Below are 24402 nucleotides of genomic sequence, written 5' to 3'. Positions count from 1 at the left end.
AGCAATTTTTTGAATCAAACAGTATCCACAGGGTGACTGAATATTGTGTAATTTCCAGCACATCAATACCCTCATACTTTTAAACTGTCCGTCAGCTAGTGTTATTGGATCAGCTCCAGGTCCTTCAATCTTGTAGATTTCATCCAAAAATGGCACCTTGCAGTCACCTATCATATCTAGAGGGCCACTGTGGGAGAAGGGAAAAAAAAAGCCATAAGATTACCTGTGCAGTACTGAGCAATTAGCCATACATTCATAATTCACAAAGGATTGCTAGTGAAGCCCTCTGACATTTGTCTAAAAAGGAACAGATTTCTTATGTATGCTCAATGCATCTCTTTGCAATTATCTCTGTTGCAAACAATCCATCAGTTTGATGATGACGGTAAAGATGGAAGTTAAAGAATGTTAATTTGCAAAACTATTCATCAATAAGACTTGCCCCACATGCATAAATCCACATTACATACTTGTACATTGATGTTGCCAAGCAATTGTTCCTATGTGAAATTCAGCAATTTTAAAAATGGGTTGCCTCCCTAACACTGCAATTAATAACGTTATCAATGCAGGCAGTGTTCAAGCGCAAAAGAATAAACTCATAATGCCAACTTAATGAAAGCCGCTCTGTAGAGATGTATACAAGGTACCCAGAGGTTGGAGGAAATTCTGAATTTACCAGCATGCAATTTTTCAGGATATGTTGAAGATACATGTCTGTATAAATCCTGCAACAGCTCAGCAAATCTCTCAAACCAGATTCTGGTTAAATCTTGCTGATTGATAAAAAGCAGTTGAATAAGCTTTATCCAGCTGACGAGATTCAAAATGCTGTCATATTGAGTAATGAATGGGCAATACAGATTTTTATTGCAGATTACACTCAAGTGTTTCAGTACAACTTCACTGTTGATAACAGTTTCAGATCAGAATGAAAGGGCATCTTTCACAACCTATTACTGCCTCTATATCACAGTGTGAGATTTTCCCTTTTCTTGCTAAGTTGCAACTTCCTTTTCTTTTGTTCACCGAGATGCTCCCCTCCCAGCTCCAGCACTGTCAAATGCCTCAAAGCTGACAGAACATGCAGCTCCAGCATGGAGCTACCAATGAATCTGCTAATTATAATCCTTCTTCAGATGCGCCATTAATCAGAATATAAACAAAATACTACATAATTTAATTTTTGTACGTTAAATTTATTTGCATTAAAATTCACAATTAGATTTCCACTCAAACAAAATCTTTAAAATGAAAGTAATTTATTGGACACAATTCTAACACAATCACAATGATCCCTTTCAGAAGTTGGTGTTAAGTTCCCATGTACTTGCGGTAACACAGTGGTCGATGCAGCTTTCATAGTTAAAAGTTGGAGATGACCATCAATGGATAGTATTTACTATAAGCAAACAGTGAATACACTTACTCTATTTGCTTGGGTGCATCAATACATTATGACAGCGACAAATTGCTATAATTATATGGGAAACAATTGGAAACCAATCCTGCCATAAATATCAAGTAACCCAGAATCATTGGCTTCTCCATTCTGTCAATATTTTAGCTCTTGATACAAGCCCATGCACTAAAAATTCTCCAGATATTGGATTAGTAGTTTTGATTAATCTTACATTAAAATTATATTTGTGGAAAGAGGTCAGAAGAAGTCTCTCAAGGATAACACTACTCTCCAGGGCAATCACTGTAACATCATGTTAATCTTTTCTGCTAGATTACAAAACAAGCCTGTGAAGTGGAGGCACTCCATGTAACAAAATCACACACATTAATAATGGTGACTGATACAGGATCAAGCAGTGCACAGCTGTTAAGCACAACGTACACAAACAAAAATAATGCATTTATCAATGTGGCACTCTAGAACAATGGAAAACAGTAGTGGATGTTCAATTTAAAATCACAATCGTCGCCCCAAATGCAATACAATACAGATTAGTATCTTTTCCCCAGTAATTGACTGTAGGTTAAATGGCAGTAATTGTATGATTCTGCAATCTTATATTATACATGACATTGCTGAAAAACTGAATGCAACTTACTGACTTACATCTGCCGTAACAGAAGCCCTAAAGCCTCACCAAATTATTTCTTCATGTGGTACAGCCATATCCCAGCTCCCAACACTAAAAAAACTCATGTTATTTAATTTGTTTTATGGGATCCAAATGTCACTGGCAAGGTCAGCATCTGTTGGCCATCCTGAATTGCCCTTGAGATGGTTGCGGAATCAGACTTATGAACAGGGGAAAGATTGTGCACTGGGCTATTTAGCAAATGTCATCACCCTAATCTTAGTGATAAAAGACTCCAACCCCAAGCCTCCTACTTATGTTTAAGCTAAGGCATCAAATTAACAACAGGCACACGTTATAAGAGGTTCTTACTATAAAGTCTGAAATAACCTTGGACGTGAAAGAATTGGAGCATTGCCAATGTAACTCCCTTGTTCTCAAAGGAGAATAAAGAATAATTCAAATAACTGCAGACCAGACAACCTAATATAGGCAAGGTTTTCCAGGCCCTAATACAGGATGGTATTATTAAACAGACAGAAAGACATTTATGGCCTCGGTCATCCCAAAACACTAAAATCCCACCCGAGGTCAACAGATCTTCCCACTGTCTGACCCTTGCCTACACAGGTTCCCATGGCGGGTGGGTTGGTAAAATTCCAGCCATGGTTTTGGTAAAGTGCAACACAGGGGGCTTGTTATAAAGACATGTGGCAAATAGTCCAAAAGGGAGTTTTGGTTGCCTGCAATAACACTGGAAACAGAATCCATAATGACTGGTTTTAAGAAGGAAATGGTTAAATATTTGAAAAGAAAAATTAAAGCAGCATGGACTATTCTTTAAGATTACCAACAATAGTTCAAACAGCATCCATCTGTGCTGTGAATTTACAAAATTTGTAAGAAATCCTAAATGTGGGCTTTTTTTCTCCAATATCTATTGCAACTTTCAATACTTAATTTACTGTGGATTGTTCTTTATGGAGTCCTGAGTATTCTGTGTTATCATTTCAATCCGGCAATACTTTTGTGTCTTGGGTTACAACACACCGTAATTCAAACTAGAAGAACTGTAACAAATATCCCATGGCATTCTTGTCACCAGCACAACTGCTATTTGTAATCTGAACTCTTCTTTCTTCCCAATTTTTGCTCCCCTTTCCCACTCCTTAGCTAAAGATATAGATTGCATTTTGATAACATTTCCATCAATTCTAGAAGCTCTTCAAAACCTCACCTAAACAGATGAGCCATTCTTCACACAGAAGCTTGGGTCGTTGCTCTTGGCAGAGGCCACCGCTAAATCAAGTTTTGCCCAGATACATGCCAAGTGGCTGGATGGCATTCAACACAATAAACTGATTTTATTTTCCCTCTCTTGTCCAGGTCACTGAGACTGGCCCTGCTGCCCAGGCCAATCTTAGGTCCCTTCCCCCCATTGGCCTGCAGGTCCCACCCTCTGGTCAACCCCCACTGGTCCCGCCTTGGCATTGCCCAGGTGCCAGTCTGGCACTGCCAAGGCACACCACTGCCTTATTCTCTGCCTCCCTAGGGGGCCTCAATGGCCTCTGGTTCCACCAGCGAGGCCAACACGATTGTTTCTTGTTCATGGGAACAAGTGTTTTCATTGCCAGAGAGAACCTCTCCCAGTGAGGTAATAAAGGCATGCGAGCCCGAATGATAGAGCGCATCGTCACAGGTGCTGTCAGGCCTGCTGAGATTTTCCAGCGTTTTCTTTTTTTGTCCCAGTTTGTGAAGAATGGAACATCATCTGATGAATCTGCCTGCTTCAGCAGAAGAGTGGACGGGATTGAATAACATTGAAGCCCCCCTAAGCACACACACCAAACACGTGTACTGTAGTTTGTAAGCAGTAAGCAGACTTAGTCATTCACATTCTGAGCTTTCAAATTCAACAAGGAAAAGAGCAGACAGGCAATTGTAAAGATAGCTTTCAGGACCTCAAGATGTTCCAAAGCACTTTGTGGTCACTTTGCAGTGAAGCTCAGCTGCCAATTTGCAAAATCAACAGCAATGGAATAAATTATCAGATAATTTGTTACAGGCTGCTGCACGAGGAATAAATGTTTGCCAGGACACCAAAGAAGAGTAGAATAGTGCCATGAATCTTTTATATTCAGCTGAGGGGACAAACAAGGTTTTGGATAAAAATCTGACCAAAAAGTGAAAATTCCGAAATGTCAGAATAAAAATAAAGTACTGCAGATGCTGGAAATCTAAAATTAACAAAGACTAAATGCTGGAAATGCCAGCATCTGTGGATCAAAGAATGGAGTTAATGTTTCAAGTCAAATAGTATTCTTCTTCAGGACTCAAACAGCTGCTTGGCTTGTGTGCTCACCTGCTGGGAGAAGGATTCAAACCCAGAACCTTCTTATTCCGGCACAAGAGCACTACCACCAAGCTAAAACTAACACATTGTTATATATTTAAATGCTCTGAAGAAACATGCAGCTTAACATATGATTGAATGGGCACCTTAGCATGCATCAGGAATCAACTGGTCTGGCAATGTTAGTTCCTAGTAAATGACAAAATAATTCATTTTATACCCATTATTACATCAAAAGGATTGATCTGGTGCACCGACCTGTGCTTAATGGTTCAAACCTGGCTGCTTGTATCCTGTGCGGGTAGTTTTGGCCGGTTAAATTACATTTCAGTCTTGGTTCTGGGTTGATAAGTTTTGGAATTCATGTGAAGATGGAGGGCGATAGAAACAAAAAATCTAAGCCCTTTAGTTCCGAAATCCAACATCCGAAATTGGCCGATAACCAAGGTATGTTTGAACAGAATTAGACTTTTTCCTGAAATGCCACTGGTTAAATTGCGTAACAAAATATACTGCACATAGCATCACAAGTATTTTACAAACACAGAAACAGGCCATTCAGCTCAACAGGCGGATGTTTATGCTCCATCTGAGCCTCCTCCTACCCCAGCGTTCATCAATCTCCATTAAAATATCCTTTTATTTCAATCGACATGAGGTGTTTATCCAGCTTTCCCTTGGACGCCTCTCTGTTATTTGCCTCAAGCATGGTTGTGGTAGCAAGTTCCACATTTTAACCACTCTCTGGGTAAAGAGGTTTCTACTGAATTCCCTTGTGGATATATCGACTACTATATATTTATAGCTGCTGGTTTTGGTTTCATCCACAAATGGAACATTTCTACATCTACCCCACCAAACCCTTTCATAGAGCCCCAGGTTGTTCTTTTAACAAGAGGATAATCTCTCAATTCAAGCATCAGTCCAGTTAGTTTTCTATCTTTCATATTTTACAGGGCCTCTATATCCTTTTATAGAAAGCAGAACTGTTCACAGAAATCCAGGTTTGGTCTAAATGGTTCTATAATAGGTTAACTTCTCTGGAAATGAACACCATTATTTTATATAGTTTTTAAAGGGCATTTCTACTTCTAATGATCTATGTGTCGGTACCCCCAGATTTTGCTCTTCCTATACACATTTACTTTGCAAGGGATATATGGCTTCCTTATTCTTCCTTCCAAATGTATTCCCTCACACTTACCTACAATCTGCAAGTTTATTAATATCTTTCCATGTTTTGTCACAGCCCTTCTTTATATTAACTATACTCCTAATGTGACATTGACTAAAAATTTAGAAATTGTGGCCGCGATTCTCCCATTGAGACCCGCAACTTTTCTGGTGAAGTGCGCGCTGCCGGCCTTGTACCAGGATTTGCGTATGTGTCAGGAATGCATGTGCACGTCCCAGAGCCGGCGAGCAGTTGCTGGTCAGACCATACGGAAACCGGCGGGAAGTCAGGTAAGTAATTTGGATCTTTTTTTAAATGCATTTTAAATATGTTTAGCAGGTCATTATTGGGAACTTTCAGGTCCCAATCAAATCTCCTACCCCGCCAGGAGTACTTCATTCTGGTGGTGTTTAGACTAGCTCCCCACATTCGGGGAACTAGCAGGAGACCTCGCCAGAATGAAGGGGGAGCAATTGGGGCCCCCCAAGGGGTCAGTCAGGGATGGTGCCCCCTGGGCATGGGCACCCTGGCACTATAATGTCATGACGCTATAATGCAGGACCTTATCTAAGGCTTTTTGTGAAATCTAAGTATGTTACATTCACTTCATTACCCTTATTTACCCTTTTGTTACGTCTTCAAAGCATTCAATAAGGGTGGACAAGCAAGGTCTTCCCTTTTAATATCTGTGATAACAACGTTTTTTATATTTCCAGTTTTTTTTATGGTTTCCCAAAATCTCTTTGAGTAAGGATACCATTTTCTGTCCTAACGTGGGCATGAAGCTAACTGGCCTATAGTTCCCAGGACGCGTTTCATCTTGTTTTTCAAAAATGCAGGAATCAAATTCGCTGTCTGCCAATCCTCTGTCATGATTTCCTTTTCTAATGATTTTTGTATATATATCCTGGGTCAACATCCTCCCTCCCACACCACAGGGACCGCAGCAGTTTAAGGCAGATCACCACCACATTTCTCAAGTGCAATTAGGGATGGACAATAAATGCTGATAGCTAGTGATGCCCACTATCCTGTAAATGACTGGCGTCTCTTCTGTCTCTTTCCTAACTTCTTTCAACACAGGGATACAAACTATCTAGACCAGATGTTAATCCTCTGCAACTCTGATTAGTTTATCAATCATCTTACCCAGCTCACTAACAACTTCTTTCTTAAATAACTTTATAAGCTCTGTCATCCTTTTATTGTTGTAGCGATAAAGAAGCCTCCAAAACAACCACACTCTTGCCGGCCTGGGTAGTGGGAAATAGTTCTGAACTGTAATGTTTTTTGCCATAAAAGATAACGAGAGATTACACACCTTCTTATGAGGTAGACTATAATTATAACAGAGGTTTAGAGCAACAGAACAACTGGAGAGGTCCAGAAGATTTCTTTATATACAAAAGGGCAAAGGTGGGGTGAGAGTGAGGGGAGGACATCCTCATATAGTGGACTTTAAAAAAAAATGTTCAGGGAGTGTGGGCATCGCTGGCTGGGCCAGCAATTGCCCATCCCTAATTTCCCTTGAACTAGTTGGCTGGCTAGACCATTTGAAAGTTAATCACATTGCTATGGTTGAGTCTCATGTAAATTAGAACAGGAAAGAGTGGCAGATTTCCTTCCCTAAAGGGCATTAGTGAACCAGATGGGGTTTTTCCAACAATCAACAATGGTTTCATGGTCAGCATTGGACTTTTAATTCTAGATTTTTATTATTGAACTAAAATTTCACCATTTGCTGTGGTGGGATTTTTACCCAGGTCCCCAGAACATTTCCCTCGGACTCTGGATTACTATTCGAGTGACAAAACCACTATGCCACCACCCCCCCAATTTCTTAAAGGGGCAGTGTCTTTGGGTATTTTCCTCTCCCACAGAAATGAGTGTGAAGGTTGAAATTAAAATTATTTTTTCTTTAAAGAGTTTGCTGCTATAATTGCACATAGTACTGGAACATGGAATTTCACACAAATAATAGGACACTTTAACACATTGATTATAATATTACGTCATCATGTAATTCGCTTCCTGATACCAGTTTCGACACAAAACACACTAATATCAATTTTAACCACATGTTGAATGGTTACAGAGTGAAATAGTTCATCCAAGATTATCTTGTCACTTGTACTTTTCATTCATCTCTTCATCTCTACAAGTAATGCTATAAAAGCTGTTTAATTGTATAACTAATTTTAATGGTAAGACGTGTGTTCATGCTGACGCAGCCTTGCATTCACCAGAGTTGTCAAGCAAGTTGTTAAGCTAAAGAAAAATACTTCCTGAGGAGATACACATTTGGATTGAATATAAAAGTAGGGAGGTCTTGCTGCAGCTGTATAGGGCATTGGTGAGGCCGCAGCTGGAGTACTGTGTGCAGTTTTGGGCACCGCACCTGCGCAAAGATATTTTGGCCTTGGAGGGAGTGCAGAGGAGGTTTACTAGGCTGATACCGGAGTTGAGGGGGTTGAGCTATGAGGAGAGGCTGAATAAACTGGGCTTGTGCTCGTTAGAGTTTAGAAGAATGAGGGGAGATCTCATTGAGACTTATAAGATGATGAATGGGATGGATAGGATAGAGGTGGAGAGACTCTTCCCGCTCAAAAAAGACAGTAGGACTAGGGGGCACAGCCTCAAGATAAAAGGAGGGCAGTTTAGAACGAAGTTGAGGAGGAACTTCTTCACTCAAAGGGTGGTGAATCTCTGGAATTCTCTACCCATTGAAGTGGTGGAGGCTGCCTCGCTAAATATTTTTAAGACGCGGGTTGATGGGTTTTTGATAAGAGACGGGATTAAGGGTTATGGGGAGAGGGCGGGAAAGTGGAACTGAGCAGCGACAGATCAGCCATGATCTTATTGAATGGCGGGGCAGGCTCGAAGGGCTGGATGGCCTACTCCTGCTCCTATTTCTTATGTTCTTATGTTTGCAGTTTTATTTTTATTATACATTTGTTCACTTTTGAATATTTGTGTTCATGAGGATGAAACAGTATCAGTGTTAGGGAGGGCCAGTACTGTAGAATACACCTTCCTTTCCTCTTCCCTAACAATGGGAAAAAATTAGCCCAGTGTGCTACTTTTAACAAAATTGTCAATGTGCTCTTACGTGTGTTAACTACAACCTCAGAGGACGACGTTGATTAAACCAGGGTAAATAGTTTCTACTTCCCATCAGTCAAATTTCTGGTTAAGTCCCAGGTATGCACAGGTTTGTGCATACTTCTGTGCTCCTTATCCCTTTTCTATTTCACGTCAAGTCCCTTACTAACTTTCAGCCCATCAGTCAAACTAAAGTGTCAGATACAAAAGAACAATGTGCCAACAAACTGTACTACTCTGTTCACTTGATATCTGTTTACAACCTACGCAACTAGCTTGAAAGTATCAGAATTCATTGGTCAGGACCGATTAGTCACTAAGCTGCACCTGCCAAAAGTTGCAAGAAAAGGCTTTGTTTTCAGCATAGGTTTCACTAAACACTAGATCATTGTCTTTATGATAGGAATAACACTGGTCAGTAGAATGGTAGGCCCATGACAATTTATTTTGCATTGGGGTGGCACAATGGTTAATGCTCCTGTCTCACTGCGCCAGGGACCTGGGTTCGATCCCTGACTTGGGTCACGGTTTATGTGGAGTTTGTACATTCTCCCCTTGTTTGTATGGTTTCCTCCCGATGCTCCAGTTTCCTCCCACAGTCCAAAGATGTGCAGATTAGGAGAACTGGCTATGTTAAACTGCCCCTTGGTGTCAGGGGGATTAGCTAGGGTAAATGCATGGGGTTATGAGGATGGGTCCTGAGTGGGATTGTGGTCAGTGCAGACTTGATGGGCCGAATGGCCTCCTTCTGCACTGTAGGATTCTAACTACCAGCTAATTTTTCAGTTGTGATCTAACAAAATGACAGAACTGGCTCAAGGGATTAAGAGGTCCATTCCTGTCCTTAATTTAGCTTTATGCATTGGGAAGAATGCTGTCAACGTTTATTTGAAGCTTTGTATATGTTTTGAAAGTTGTTTTGAGGATTTGATCAACATTTTCCTGATTACACATGCCTCTTTTCAACTTGTAAAACTTGTATCTTTATCTTCTTTCGTTCAGTAACTTGAATCAGAATTATTTAAAAACCCAGGAAATCAGAAGCCTTTGTTTAACACAATTGTATGCTATATTTAGAATCCATACTGTTATTAGAATAGAAATAAACTTGGAGATGTGTAATAATGATGGAACAAAAAAGTGTAAAGGAAAACAGTTAACTGAATATGAGGTCACCAGCAGGAAAATCAGGAGATTTTAAAGTTATGGTTGCACTTCAAATACATTTTGGCTATGTCAGAACAAGCTGGAAGATAACAGATGTTAATACAGATACATTTTTAAAGCTTAAAGTTTTTGCAAAGTTGAAGTTTATTTATTAGTGTCACAAATAGGCTTACGTTAACACTGCAATTAAGTTAATGAAAATCCCCGAGTCATCACACTCCAGCACCTGTCCAGGTACACTGAGAGAGAATTTAGCATGGCCAATGCACCTAACTAGCACATCTTTCACATTGTGGGAGGAAACCGGAGCACCCGGAGGAAACCCATGCAAACACAGGGAGAATGTGCAGACTCCGCACAGACAATGACCCAAGCCAGGAATCCAACCCAGGTCCCTGGCGCTGTGAAGCAGCAGTGCTAACCACTGTGCCACCAGGCTGCAATGAGAGTAGTAATGTCAAGAGAAATATTCGGCATAAGCAGAATCTTTTCACAGAATCTAGTAATTATGTTAATTCTTTTCTCCTCAAGACAAACGAGCAGTTATAAAACTTATGAAATCCGGGGAAGCACTGCTAAAATATTTTAAGTAACATATAAAGCTTTAAAATCATCATATGCCCAGGAAGTGAAAACGGCAATAGAAAGCGGTGACCATTCTTCAAACTGACTCAAAGGCTGACCTTTAACCTGGTGTTATAAGGCTTCTTACTGTGCCCACACCACTCCAATGCCAGCATCTCCACCTTATGTTTCAATCAAATTGCCTCTTACTCTTCCAAATTTCAGTGGATACAAGTTTAGCCTGACCAGTTTTTACTCATAAGACAATCCACCCATTCCAGGTATTAATCTGGTAAATGTTCTCTGAACTGCTTTCAATGCAATTACATCTTTCCTTAAATAAGTTCTGTAAACTGTACACCAGATGCAATTTCACCAATGCCCTGGATAACTGAAGTATACCCTCCCTATTCTTATATTTCAATTCCCCTTGCAATAAGCAGCACATTCTATTAGCTATGCTGATTACTTGCTGCACTGGCATACTAACTCTAAGGCCAGAATTTTCCCGTCCCACCCACCACGGCAATTGCAGCAGGTGGGACACTGACCACGCAAAGGTCCACTGACCTTGGGTGGGATTTTCTGGTCTTGGGGCAAGCGCGGTCGGAAAATCCCACCCTGGGACTATGCACTTTCATCTTTCTCCAAATGGTGTAAAACCCCAAAGTAAGTTAAATTTGATATTAACAAGACATGCACCCAAATAGTTTCCATGCATGGTGCAGAACTCCTAAGCGTGCAACAAAAAGACTTGTTCTGGCTCATGTGCTGAATTCAAGACCAAATTGTGAGGTGGTTTTGTGGCATCAAAAGCAGGGAAGTCATCAAATTGCTAGTGTTTCTCATTGAGCTCAGATGAAGCAGATAGTATGCCCGAATATGTGATATTGGATGATTAGGTCAAGATGGCTGTCTCAATTCAGTTACATTATCATGTGGGTGATAAGGAAACAATGATCTAAGTCAAAGGTTTTATCTTTTTGGTTTGATTTATTCTCACATGTATTAGCATACAGTGAAAAGTATGGTTTCTTGCATGCTATACAAAGCATACCATTCACTGAGAAAGGAGAGAGTGCAGAATGTAGTGTTAGTCATAGCCAGGGCGTAGAGAAAATCAACTTAATGCGAGCTAGGTCCATTCAGAAGTCTGATGACAGCAGAGGAGAAGTTGTTCTTGAGTCAGTTGGTTCGTGACCTCTGATTTGTATCATAGAATCCCTACAGTGCAGGAATCTGCACCAACACAATCCCACCCGGGCCCTAGTCCCAAAACTTCACTTATTTACCCTGCTAACACCTTGACACTAAGGGCCAATTTAGCATGGCCAATCAACCTAACCCGCACATTTTTGGAATGTGGGAGGAAACAGGAACACCTGGAGGAAACCCATGCAGACAAGGGGAGAATGTGCAAACTCCACACAGACAGTGACCCAAGGTTGGAATTGAACCCAGGTCCCAGGCGCTGTGAGGCAATAATGCTAACCATTGTGCCACTGTGCCATCCCATATCTTTTGTATCTGGAGGGTGGATAGCCCAACAATTGCTTATTACCTTCGTGACTAGGTTCCAGAGATGCAGTTGCTGCATCTCTACACCTCAAATGATGGAATTTAATGGTTTGTGATATATGTCCATGCAGTGGCCAGGATGATCATGGGAATCGATCTATACAAACTCATCATCAGCTGCGCTGTTCACAACTCTACTCATTAGGAGCTCAAGGTACTTGCCATTATCCAGCAAGGGCTAAACTTCAAACCCACATTTGACAGCTGTCAGCTACTTATACTATCCTCCTGTGGGCAGAGGGAGGGTGCACAGTGAGTAAGGAGGAGCAGGCTGCTTGGGTTTTACAACTGAAAGACGACTTAATTATCTACTGAAATTCAGAGCCAAGTCAGCAGTGTGTGACAGACATGCCAATATAATACCTAAACCCGGCTGATCCTCAGTGCTCCAGAACACGGTTGTTGATTGATGAGCTGGCGTGGCTCACTAATGCAATCTAGAAGGATATGATGTTTCACTTAATGAGTATTTCAATCAAGCTCAAGCTGTCTCAACCAACGTCCAACACATGCACACTTCCAATAGGCATCACGGATAGCAATGAAATACATGAATCCTATCCCAACGAAACAGAGACAGATTGTGGTGCACTCCAGCTAAGACTGCTTCGCGAACCAGGAACCAAACCAGAATGTATCCTCATCTCATTACAGCCAATTCTGTGGGTCAGTAACTAATATAGGTCAGAGCCATTGGTAGCACAGAAGTGTGTTCCAACAATTAGGCTAGGAAGATCAGGCCAACAGTTCATTCCCACACCCCTTCCATCCACGGCATCAGGAAAACCACCAAGCAGATAAGTTATTGAGCCAACTGCGCCTTAACTGTACTTGTGTAAGATTGGCTGTGACATAGCCCTGTGTAACTGCGATCGCTTGACACTTGTTTATGTACCCTTGTGTTGCGTGTTGTAGATAAACCTGCTTCAGACTATGAGAAGAGGGCAGCGTCTTCTGCCAAATGCGTAAGTACATATTCCAATTTTGTCAGACTGAATTAAATAACAATACATAAAATCACAATGTCCTATTGGAAGCAGGAAACTAATTTTGAGGGGGAAAGCTTTCTATTCAGGAAACTATATAATGAAAGGTCTTCCATTTGGGATATCCGTGGATTAGAGAAAAACTTTGATTGCCTTCTTGGGAGTTTTCCTTCAATAAAATGTACCATTCACCTTAATGGTAGTTATGGTGAGGTTCATACTTTATGTAATGCATTGAAGTAGGTTTCAACATAAATAATTAGCACCGACATGCAATTTATGAAAACTGATTGACAGCATATACCCTTTATTTAACAAAATCCTGCCAGTAGAAAATGTATTCTAGATCAGCGTTTATTTTATTCTTCAGTTGTCATGGTGATAGCCCTGAGGAAGATTAATATTGTTCACTACATAACAAACGTAAACCACCAAGAACCCTATAACAGGTCATCACACGGAGCACAGTGAGGTTTGTAACACGGTCATTCAACCAACAGTATTTCGGAGTCCATAACTGATATTCTGGCTACTTCAAGAGTGGCATGGTGGCACAGTGGTTAACATTGCTGCCTCACAGTGCCAGGGACCTGAGTTGATCCCGGGCTTGGGTGACTGGCTGTGCAGATTCTGCACGTTCTTTCCCCTTGTCTGCATGGGTTACCGCCGGGTGCTCCGGTTTCTCCCCACCGTCTGAAAGACATGCTGGTTAGATACATTAGCCATGCTAAGTTCTCCCTCAGTGTACCCGAACAGGCATCCGAGTGTGGCAGCCAGAGGATTTTCATAGCAGCATTATTGTAAGCCTACTTGTGACACTAATAAACTTTAAAACACCCTTGGACAAAACATTGTAACTGTTGGCTAACACGCATCAGCAGCTTAAAATCCTTCCTCTGAAGCACCAAATATGTTTACCAATCATGGCAACCACCTTCATAATAACCTGCTGAGTACTTTCTAACGGCAAAGAAAATCTGGATAATTAGTCAACCCTGGGTGGCATGGTGGCACAGTGGTTAGCACGCCTGCCTCACAATGCCAGGGTCCCAGGTTCAATTCTAGCCCCGGTTGACAGTGAAGAGCTTGCACATTCTCCACGTGTGTGGGGGCTTGGTCCGGTTTCCTCCCACATTCCAAAGATGTGCGCGTTAGGTTGATTGGACATGTTAAGTTGTCCTTCAGTGTCAGGGTGTTAGCAGGGTAAATATGAATGGTGTCATGCCAGAGAGTTAACTACACACAGTCCAGCAAAACTGTTCCCTAGTTCTTTTCATTTATTAATTTTATGGGATGCGGGCATCACTGGGTGGGCCCAGCATTTATTGCCCATCCCTAACTGCCCTCCATTTCAGTGGGCATTTGACAGTCAACAACAATACTTTGGGTCTGAAGTCATGTGTAGGCCAGCCTGAGTTAGGACAGCAGATATTAGTGAACCAGATGGGTTTTTATGACAATCGACAATGGCTTTTTTATGGTCATCATTTGACTTTTAATTCCACATTTTTTACTGAATTCAGATTTCACCATCTGCCATGGCGGGATTCGAACCCGGGTCCCCAGAGCATTACTCTGGGTCTCTGGATTCTATTCTGTTGTTGTAAAGAACACTGAACAGGATAAACACTCCACTCGATAATTACCAAAGCCACTTATTTATTTGTTTACAGCATTTAGATGCAAGAGCCTTGTTTGAAGAAATATTCCCTGCCTGCTTGCAGTGTGCAGAAACAAAAGTAGGCCTGTGCCAGACTCATTTTTGTGAACCCAAGTGTCGCAATGACTGTATCAGGTGAAGCACCTTCAGACACGACAGTATGAAACAATTATCAGCGACACTGCTAAAACAGGAGTTTACACCATCAGCCGTAAGATCTTATCAAAACCATCTAAAGCACACCATTCAGTGACTTTATTCTCAAGCGCAAGGATTTAGGGAAAGTTGAACAACTGTGAACTTGGATACAAAACTTATCACATCATGCAATGAGTATTGGGAAAGACAATACTGTGGCAACATCTGTAGATGGATCATGGATCACTGTCCAAAGATGTGTAGGTTATGTGGATTAATCATGGTAAACATGCAGATGACCCGGGGGGGGGATACAGCTGGATAAGATGCTCTTTGTGCAGACTCGATGGGCCGAATGACCTCCTTCTGCAATGTAAGGATTCTATGGTTCTACTGCAGCACATGAATGACATCAGACTATAGGGTGATATTTAATGGAGGCAGCAAAGGACTTGCCCGCCAGTTAGTGAACCAGCAAGAGCCCCGGGTCACCTACTTTTGGGAAGGCCTCCCAGGGATGAAAATTCCCTCAGTATTGCCAGCCAATGGTGCCAGCAGCTGTATATTGCTTAGCAGTGCCACTGGGGAGGTGGTGGTGCTGCCTGCAGACTCATGCCACAGGTGGGTGATGGGGGGATGGAGGGGGTCACAGTGGAAGGGCGCCGGTATAGCAAGAGCATAAGGGGTCTCAGCATGCCCGTTCCCCCCATTTCTGATGCTGGGCCCCTTGATCAGGCACTGATCAGGGGTCCTATACAGAAGGCCCCAAGCGTCCTGACAGGGTTTATTTTCCTGAATTTTCGCATGACGAGTTCCCTGTCTGCTGCTGGCTGAATACCAGTGATGATGGGACAGAAAGTGGGCGTAAGTTCTCTGATTATGGGCTTTGAATGGCAGCGGGGTGGAAAAGCTGTCTGTGAACCTTCTCACCCCCAACTTAATTGGAACAGAGGTGGAAAAGCAGCGGGGTTTGTGCCTACCACCTTCCTACACAATTAATTGCCCCACTACCACAAAACACACCTCAGGAATGGACAGTAATTTTCACCCTATGCCCCTCTGGTCACCAAAATGAAGCTCATATAGCTCCCTCAATTTCTCACAACATACTGGTCACATTCTCCTCATATTCAACTGATATTCATTCGCAGACAAGTGAATCACCCATCCACAACATGTCACCTACCCATTTATGAATAGGATATATTTTTGAAAGGCTGCTGATACTGATCCAAATCAGAAAATCATCGCAAATCAATATTTTACAACTTCCCCTTTAGCACAGCAAACACAGTTAGATTGTGTCCTCACGAAACAGAACTCAGTGACAAGCCTCTTTGACATCCTTTTCTGATTACATTATAGAAATTCTTAGAATTTTTTTAAACAGGCAGGAAGACTTCACAAGTTCATTACATTGACAAAGGTAGACACAAATAATGGCATTTTGTTTCTGGATCACCACTATAAAGGAACTGCAATAACTTTTAAATATGCAACTCGGTTTCCAAGATTTTCAGTTTCTTCAGTACTTGGCACGCCATAGCATTCAAGGCTATGGGCCAAGTGCTGGCAATTGGGATTAGATGGGCAGGTCAGGGCCTTTCATGCGCCAGTGCGGACTCAATGGGCTGAAGGGCCTTACTGCACTGTAGCATTTTGTGATTCTGTATCAGTGTCTGACTAGGAACAAAGTAACTGAGCTACTGTTGCATCTGCTTTCATTCCCATATGCAAATTAACTTTATACGGAACTTTTCAGCGCAACAACAAACACAATTTACTGACAATTTGAAATTAATTCTAACTGAGTGCACACCAACAGATTCAATCACCTTACATAAATAATAGCCAACTTGATATATAAAGTTAACTAAGAGCAAGATATAGGAACAAAAAATGTCACAGGGTTCTAAAGAAAAGTCACACGGACTTGAAAAGTGAACTCTTGTTTCCCTCTCCACAGATGCTGCCAGACCTGCTAGGTGTTTCTAACACTTACGATGCTTTTATGATGAATGTTTACCAAAAAGCACAACATTGCAGATGCTGGAAATCTGAAATAAAAACAGAAAATGCTGGGGAAAGAAACAGCTTTTTAGGCAACACCCATGTAGCGGAAGACAGAGCTAATGGGTGGAAATTTACGAGCATTTCCGCCCCAAGTTCAAATAATCCCACCCGAGGCCAACAGAGAATGTCGTTCTCCGAGCCTCACCCACCCCCGGAATTGGGGTGGGCGTGTCGGTAAAATTCCGGCCAATGTTTCAGGAAGGTCACAAACCTGGAATGTTAGCTCTTTCTCTCTCTGCACAGATGCTGCTGGGTTATTTCCAGCCTTTTATGTGTTTTATAATCAATGTTTTATGTGGTCCATTATATTATCTCTCACTTTGTTCTACCTTTCAATTTAAAAAATGAAATTATGTTTCACATCTTTAAAATCAAATGAAGTGCAAATCGAGAGCGAATGCTTGAAATAATCAAGTGGCCTCCCACTTAGTTTAAGCAAGTGATGATGGATGAAGTGGGCACAGTCTACCCAGGGGAAAGTGGATGCCGGTACTGAGTCACAGCCAAGTTATGACTTTGGTACTTAACTGCCTTAGTCGAATGAAGCTTCAACACCCATTAAGGAACAGTTAACCACACTTCATAAAAAGAAGTTGCGTATTATATCATGGTGTGAAAGCACTTGCTCTGCCACTCCATGCTGCGGCATGAATGATGGAACCGTAAAATAAATTTAAAAATTACAACTTTCACAATTACTGACATGGAAACTTCTCCAAAATCAATCCAAGTTGTCCAATGTTTATGAAAAGAGAACAGGCATTTTAGTTACAAAAGTGGGTAGGGAACAGAGCAAGTTAATCTGCAATGGTGGACATTTCTTAGCTATCTGGACTAAAACACTGCAAAATATACATCTCAAAACATAAGCAAAATGCAGTATGTCACCAAAACATGTTGAGTCATTAATGGGAAACATTAAAAATAAGTCATAGTTCAGTGCATTTGGATATGCTAAGTGTACTTACAAGTACACTTTTTTGTAAGTAAGTGTACTTACTTACAAAAAAATGTATGCTTTTTTTGATGTGGAAAATAAATCTGTTTTTGTTTTTTGACACTATTAGAAAGTTCTTACATTAGGTTGAAAGAGAGAAAAGGGAATAATACTTAAAATTTTGAATGTTCAATGCTTTGGTGGCACAGTGGTTAGCACTGCTGCCTCACAATACCAGAAACCTGGGTTCGATTCCTGGCTTGGCTTCCTGGCTGTGTGGAGTTTCCACATTCTCCCCGTGTCTGCGTGGGTTTCTTTCAGGTGCTCTGGTTTACCCCCCACTGTCCAAAGATGTGCGGGTTAGGTGCTTTGGCAGTGCTAAATTCTCCCTCAGTGTACCCAAACAGGTGCCGGTCTGTGGTGACTTAGGGAGTTTCACAGTAACTTCATTGCAGTGTTAATGTAAGCCTACTTGTGACTAATAAATAAACTTTACATGTCCAGAAATGTGAAGCAGTATCACTTTGAACAAAAGCCTGTGCCTACTCATGAGGAAAGACAGTTTTAAAGACTGGCTAACAACATTTAAGTTTGACATACCAATTAAATGATCTCAGGATGCATCATCTTTGTTTTCTCGCCACATCCTTAATTCCAGGACAGTGAGAGCAAGAGGGAGAACATACACAAGCTAGAATGTGTAACCTAAAATGTATATAGTTTAGGTTTGGATGGATTTAAAACAGGTAACGTTAAAATCCAGTGTACATTTAACCCCACAGGCATGTACAAGCTTCAGGGCCTCCACCCTCTTCCTTCCTTACTCTATTTCGAGTTTCCATTCAACTTGGCAAAACACCATCGCCTTTCCACTTCAGTAGGCTAATCAAATTGGCAGTTGCTATGGTGACAAAAGAGAAAAAAAAACACCAAACAGATCTGAGGTCAACAAAAGGAACATGTCCATTTCAGCCAACTGTTACTGATTTAAAGGGCAACTTGATACAAATTTGTGGCAAAGGAAAACCTCAATTCACTTAAAATCCAAGTCACCCAGCACTTTCGGCACTGCTCGAACAGTGATCCATTTGATTTGTCCATTTTCTCTAAGCACACAGCCATAATTGCATGCAACCCAAATTCTGCCATTTCTTCCAGCAGTGTTAATGTCAGCCTACTTATGACACTAATAAATAAACTTCAAACTTTAGATGAACATCCGCTAATATGGAACATTGATGCGGAATGGAAACTATTCACAAAGGCGCTTGCAGAATATTTTTAATACCACTGTGGGGCAAAATAAAGTTGACATTCAAAATATTTTAAAACATAGAGCAAGATTGAGCCTTTTGTCAAAAAGCATTTTTGTGTACTCCATTTTATCTCCAGTAGAATAATTTGATTGTTTTTAAACTAAAACAAACACAGCAGAATTTTACAACTATAGAATCAACTCAGTTCAGCGACCACCATTGAGAAAAATTGGCTGCTTGACAATTAAACAGAAAAGACACGAATGTCTCTTGATGCTGAAGGCTGAAAATATAAGATTTTGATGCAGAATCATTATCATAAATGCAACTGTGATTAGAACAAACAACAAAGAAAATTACATCACAGGAACAGGCACTTCAGCCCTCGAAGGCTCCACTGACCACGCTGCCCAATTGAACTAAAACCCCCTACCCTTCCAGGGATCGTATCCCTCTATTCCCATCCTATTCATGTACTTGTCAAGATGCCCCTTAAAGCTTACTATCGTACTTGCTTCCACTACCTCCCCTGGCAGCAAGTTCCAGGCACCCACCACCCTCTGTGTAAAAGAAACTTGCCTCATAAATTTCCTCTAAACCTTACCCCGTGCACCTTAAACCTATGACCCCTGGAAATTGACTTTTCCACCCTCGGAAAAAGCTTCTGACTATCCGCTCTGTTCATACTCCCATAATCTTATAGACTTCTATCAGGTCGCCTCTCAACCTCCATCATTCCAATGACAACGAATCAAGTTTCTCCGACTTCTCCTCATAGTTAATGTCCTCCATATCAGGCAACATCCTGGTAAATCTTTTCTCTACCCTCTCCAAAGCCTCCAATCCTTCTGGTAGTTTGGTGACCAGAATTGAACACTATATTCCAAGTGCGGCCTAACTAAGGTTCTACAAAGCTGCAACACGACTTGCAAATTTCTAAACTCAATGCCCCAGTAGCCTTCTTGACTACCTTCTCCATCTGTGTTGCCACTCTCAGTGACCTGTTTACCTGAACACCCAGATCCCTCCGCCTTTCAATACTCTTAAGAGTTCTACCATTTACTGTATATTTCCCATCTGTATTAGACCTTCCAAAATGCATTACCTCACAATTGTCCGGATTAAACTCTATCCACCATCTCTTCGCCCAAGTCTCCAACCGATCTATATCCTGCTGTATTCTCTGACGGTCCTCACTGCTATCTACAATTCCACCAACCTTTATATTGTCCGCAAACTTACGAATCAAACCAGTTATATTTTCCTCCAAATCGTTTATATATATTACAAACAGCAAAGGTCCCAGCATTAATCCATGAGGAATGCCACTAGTCACAGCCCTCTATTCAGAAACACACCCTTCCACTGCTACCCTCTGTCTTCTATGACTGAGCCTGTTTTGCATCCATCTTGCCAGCTCACCTCTGATCCCATGCGACTTCACCTTCTGTACCAGTCTGCCATGAGGGGCGTTCTCAAAGGCCTCACTGAAGAATTAGAGGGCTTACTGCTGCTACCTCCACCTTCACTGTATGTTCCCACCAACCTGGCGACACATCATGCCGACATGACAATTCACAACTGATTTTCAAAACAAAAACCATATGACCACGAAGTTTGGCTTTCAAGCAATGTGGAAAAAGGCCAGGCTGTACCGAAGGTGGGCTCTGTTGATGGTTGGGGGGGGGGGGTGGAATTCTTCTTATGTTGGGATTGCCTGCATTAGGGTCAAGAGGTCCCACTGCCAATGGAGAGAGGCAGCTCCTCAAACAGGATGGAGATGATGACTGGACCCTCACAGCAGTGTTTAGGCCCCACCTTTCCTAGCTAGCTGGCAGGTTTCACATAATTTTTTTCACTTGATCTAATAATTCTGGGAAAATTGCACCCAGAGTATGGACAGAGCCAGCTGAATAACCAGTTTGTTGTAACCCTTAGGAATCTCCCAAAGAGCAGCAGGGCATTATGTGATGAAGTCACTGGAATTTTATAGATTAGAAAATCAATAAGGACTGTTGCCATTAGAGGGTAAGTGAAAATTTACTCTTGAGCTTAGATTAAGCCAAGATCTCTTTGGAAAGGTTTAGAAGTTTTGTTAACTGTGTCAAGGTGTTTTTGTGTTTAAGTGTAGTTTTCTAATTTAAATAAATCTTTTGCTTGAATATAAAATCATCACAATTGGTCTGAGAAGTTACTTCCTGATTTTGAGAAACCCTCCTCATAATACACAAATTGTAAAACTGTGGTGAACGTGTGGAATTCACTACCAAAGAAAGTAGTTGAGGCCAAAATGCTGTCTGATTTCAAGAAGAAATTAGATATAGCTCCAGGGGCTACAGGGATCAAGGGTGAACGGGGGAATTAGAATACTGAATCCGATGATCAGTTGTGATAAAAATGAATGGCGGAGCAGGCTCGAAGGGCCGAATGGCCTATTCCTGCTTCTAGTTTCTGTTCTACGTTCTGGCAGCTGTTTCAAGTATCCTTTTGGAATTTGGGCAGCTTATCTGAACAGGTGCCGGAGTGTGGCGACTGGGGGATTTTCACAGTAACTTCATTGCGGTGTTAATGTAAGCCTACTTGTGGCACTAATAAATCAACTTGAAACTTTAAAAACCTGTTCACTTGCCATTAAAGCCACAATTCAGGGTTCATAACTGAACTAATTTATTATTTTAATATTTAAACGAGTGGCCTGTCATCCCCACAAGGGTTTTCCTCTTGCCTTGATGCCCGATGTGGACAAGATCCTTTAGGGTTTCCAACCTGTCAGGATTTTTCAGTAATTTAACCACACGCCCACGCCTGAAACTCCCCCACCCTATCTAGTTAAAATCTTCTCATGGTGTTCGATGCACTTTGCAAAATTCCCAGCCTCTGCTCTGCTCTTGTAACCACAGTATTGATATGGGTGGTCCAGTTCAATTTCCGGTCAATGGTAAACTCCCTAGGATGTTAGTAGTGGGTGATTCAGTGATAGCAAAGCCATCGAGTGGCCATTGACCTGAAATGTTAACTCCTCTCCACAGACAGTGCCTGACTTGCTGTGTATAGCCAGCATTTTCTGTTTTTAATTCAGATTCCCAGCATCTTCAGCATTGTGTTTTATGTTGTTAATAGTCAGAAGGCATCTGCTGTACTGATCTCAGCAAAAGTCAAACCCTGGGTAGAAACAAAGAGTTTTGGCCACCAAGTTGTGTGAATTTTTTCTGGGCGCCTTCCCACAAACGTCACAAAATACTTCTAAAAATTAGAAAAGACAAATGTCACAAAATACTTCTAAAAATTAGAAAAGAAATATATTCAGTCGGTGGACAAAACTACAGTACTGGTTTCAGTGTATGACTCTGGATGTAAATGCTATAAAACAAGCAAAGACATGCCAGGTTACAATTCACTCCAGAGTTAGAATGTTACAAGACAATGTTACAATCCAACCAAACAATTGGAGATTCTTTTATGAATTTGGTGCCATAATTGAGCTCTGTAAAGCAGCAGACATATATTACCCATGTTTCAATTCGGACGAAATCTGCAAACGAACAGGTAATTAGTTGATCCTGCAGTACATATGCCGGTACAGCCTTAAGTCAGATGCAACCAATCTTACACTATACTGTCGGCAAGCTGGGTTGATCATCTGTCCATCAAAGATGGTTGATCTGTTAATATCCCTAACACTTAGGCATTGTCTAAACAATTACTTCTTGTACAGAAACAATCTTGCCAGGCTAAGGGCGAAACATTTTTCCTTCCTCAAAATGCGCAGTTTGTCTTTTAGATACATGCCAACAGTAGTGCATCAAAGAATGAAAGCAGAGATCCTTCACTGTGTTGGCCTTACTCTTTTTGATATAAAAGCTTTGTCATACTCACAGACACGGTATCCTCCGTTATAATGCAGCATAGTGTATGAAGACACCAGTGTTTTATAATCCACATTCACAGCAAATGTAAACATTCCGCATTGCGTGCCAATGAATGCTTACCCCAAAAGAATTTTAACAAAGATTTCTTTATTTGTCCTTGATGTCTCCTTCAGTGCGGTAACTTCTGCATCAAACCAGAAACCACGTTCCTCTGGTATCTCTAAGTTGTAATTTACCATCACGGATTGTCCTATTTGAAGCTGATCCCACTTCAAAACTGTCCTAGCTCGTGGCCGAACATTTTCTGCACACATTCCCACTATACCATTCTCTGGATAACTGGAAAACAGGGAACAAAAAGCAAAATGTTAACCACAGAACTCAAATTTCCAGATTAACAGTAAACAATAAAAAAAGGATTTTTTTTCCTTAAAACACAAATGTGTAAACTCAACAAGCCAAACACACGATTCATCCACAATTTCCCTGATGTTACTTATGTTATGTAGCTTCTCTAATCATTCAATCAATATTACATCTTGAATTTACAGGGAACTTAACCAGAAAGTAGAATATCCCATACAGTGAATTAGCCACAATGATAATGGGTAAATGTCTGTATGCAGTCACTCTAACCTGCAAAGTGCTCCAGAGTTACATACACCAACTGAAAGATTCCATTGTAATACCAAACTCAAAACCACACACAACAGCCTAGAACACTGCATTAATCTTGGACCAAACGGAACAAAGATGTTGACCAGCTTAAGATGATCTTGGGACTGTGATTGCTACAACCATTATTTACAGTTTCAAAGGACACAGGTCCTCAGGTTAACAGATGACGTCCCAATCAATTTACCTTCCTGGACTTTGGTGAGGCCACACTCATTCTGGAGAATTTTCAATGGTGATGATGTGGCTACAAATGGGAAATTTTCAACATCTTGTTATCAATGTTTTCATACAAAGCTTCTCTTTTAACACACAATCCATTACAACCATTTTCTTTCAATCAATTACCAACCACAAGACAAAATAAAGCACTCTGATTTTCAAACCTCATTTGACAGAAATCTCCCAAGGACCAAGAAGGCATTTCTTAGAATACTATGTTCATCAACAACTAATGCAACAAGGTTCACTTAATTTGCTGAAAGGTCACAGACCTGAAATACTAACTCTGTTTCTCCCCATGATGTTGCCTGACCTGCGGGGTATTTCCAAGTTTTCCCGTATTTATTATGTACCATGTGACAAAACCATCTTTCCCTCAAACTGCCACACTTGTTAACATACAAGTATTAATGCACAGCAGAAACAAATTGCTATGGTATTTTTAGTGCAAACTGAGTGCACTTGGTACTTATTTTGAAAATTGCAATACAAAAAATAATTTGATTTGATTCATTGTCACATGCATTAAGCATGCAGTGAAAAGTATTGTTTCCTGCATGCTATGCAGACAAAGCATGCCATTCATAGAGAAGGAAATGAAGGAGTACAGAA

The 24402-nt window shown here is 41.1% G+C and overlaps 1 protein-coding gene across 2 annotated transcripts in view; it reads right to left on the bottom strand.

Annotated features, from left to right (window-relative positions):
- The window catches only part of uhrf2 (ubiquitin like with PHD and ring finger domains 2), a 130265-nt gene that overhangs the window by 26581 nt on the left and 79282 nt on the right, over positions 1–24402 (bottom strand). For both annotated transcript variants that reach the window (XM_080188493.1, XM_080188492.1), the window contains 2 exons: positions 23014–23232; positions 78–187 (listed from right to left, as the gene is read on the bottom strand). In XM_080188493.1, coding sequence (XP_080044619.1) covers positions 78–187; positions 23014–23232 — 329 coding nt within the window. The remainder of the gene's footprint in view (positions 1–77; positions 188–23013; positions 23233–24402) is intronic.

This window comes from Carcharhinus amblyrhynchos, chromosome 5 (genome assembly GCF_965287045.1).
Source record: "Carcharhinus amblyrhynchos chromosome 5, sCarAmb.v2.hapA, whole genome shotgun sequence".
Classification (NCBI taxonomy): Eukaryota; Metazoa; Chordata; class Chondrichthyes; order Carcharhiniformes; family Carcharhinidae; genus Carcharhinus; species Carcharhinus amblyrhynchos.
This window is presented reverse-complemented; position numbering and strand designations above follow the sequence as displayed.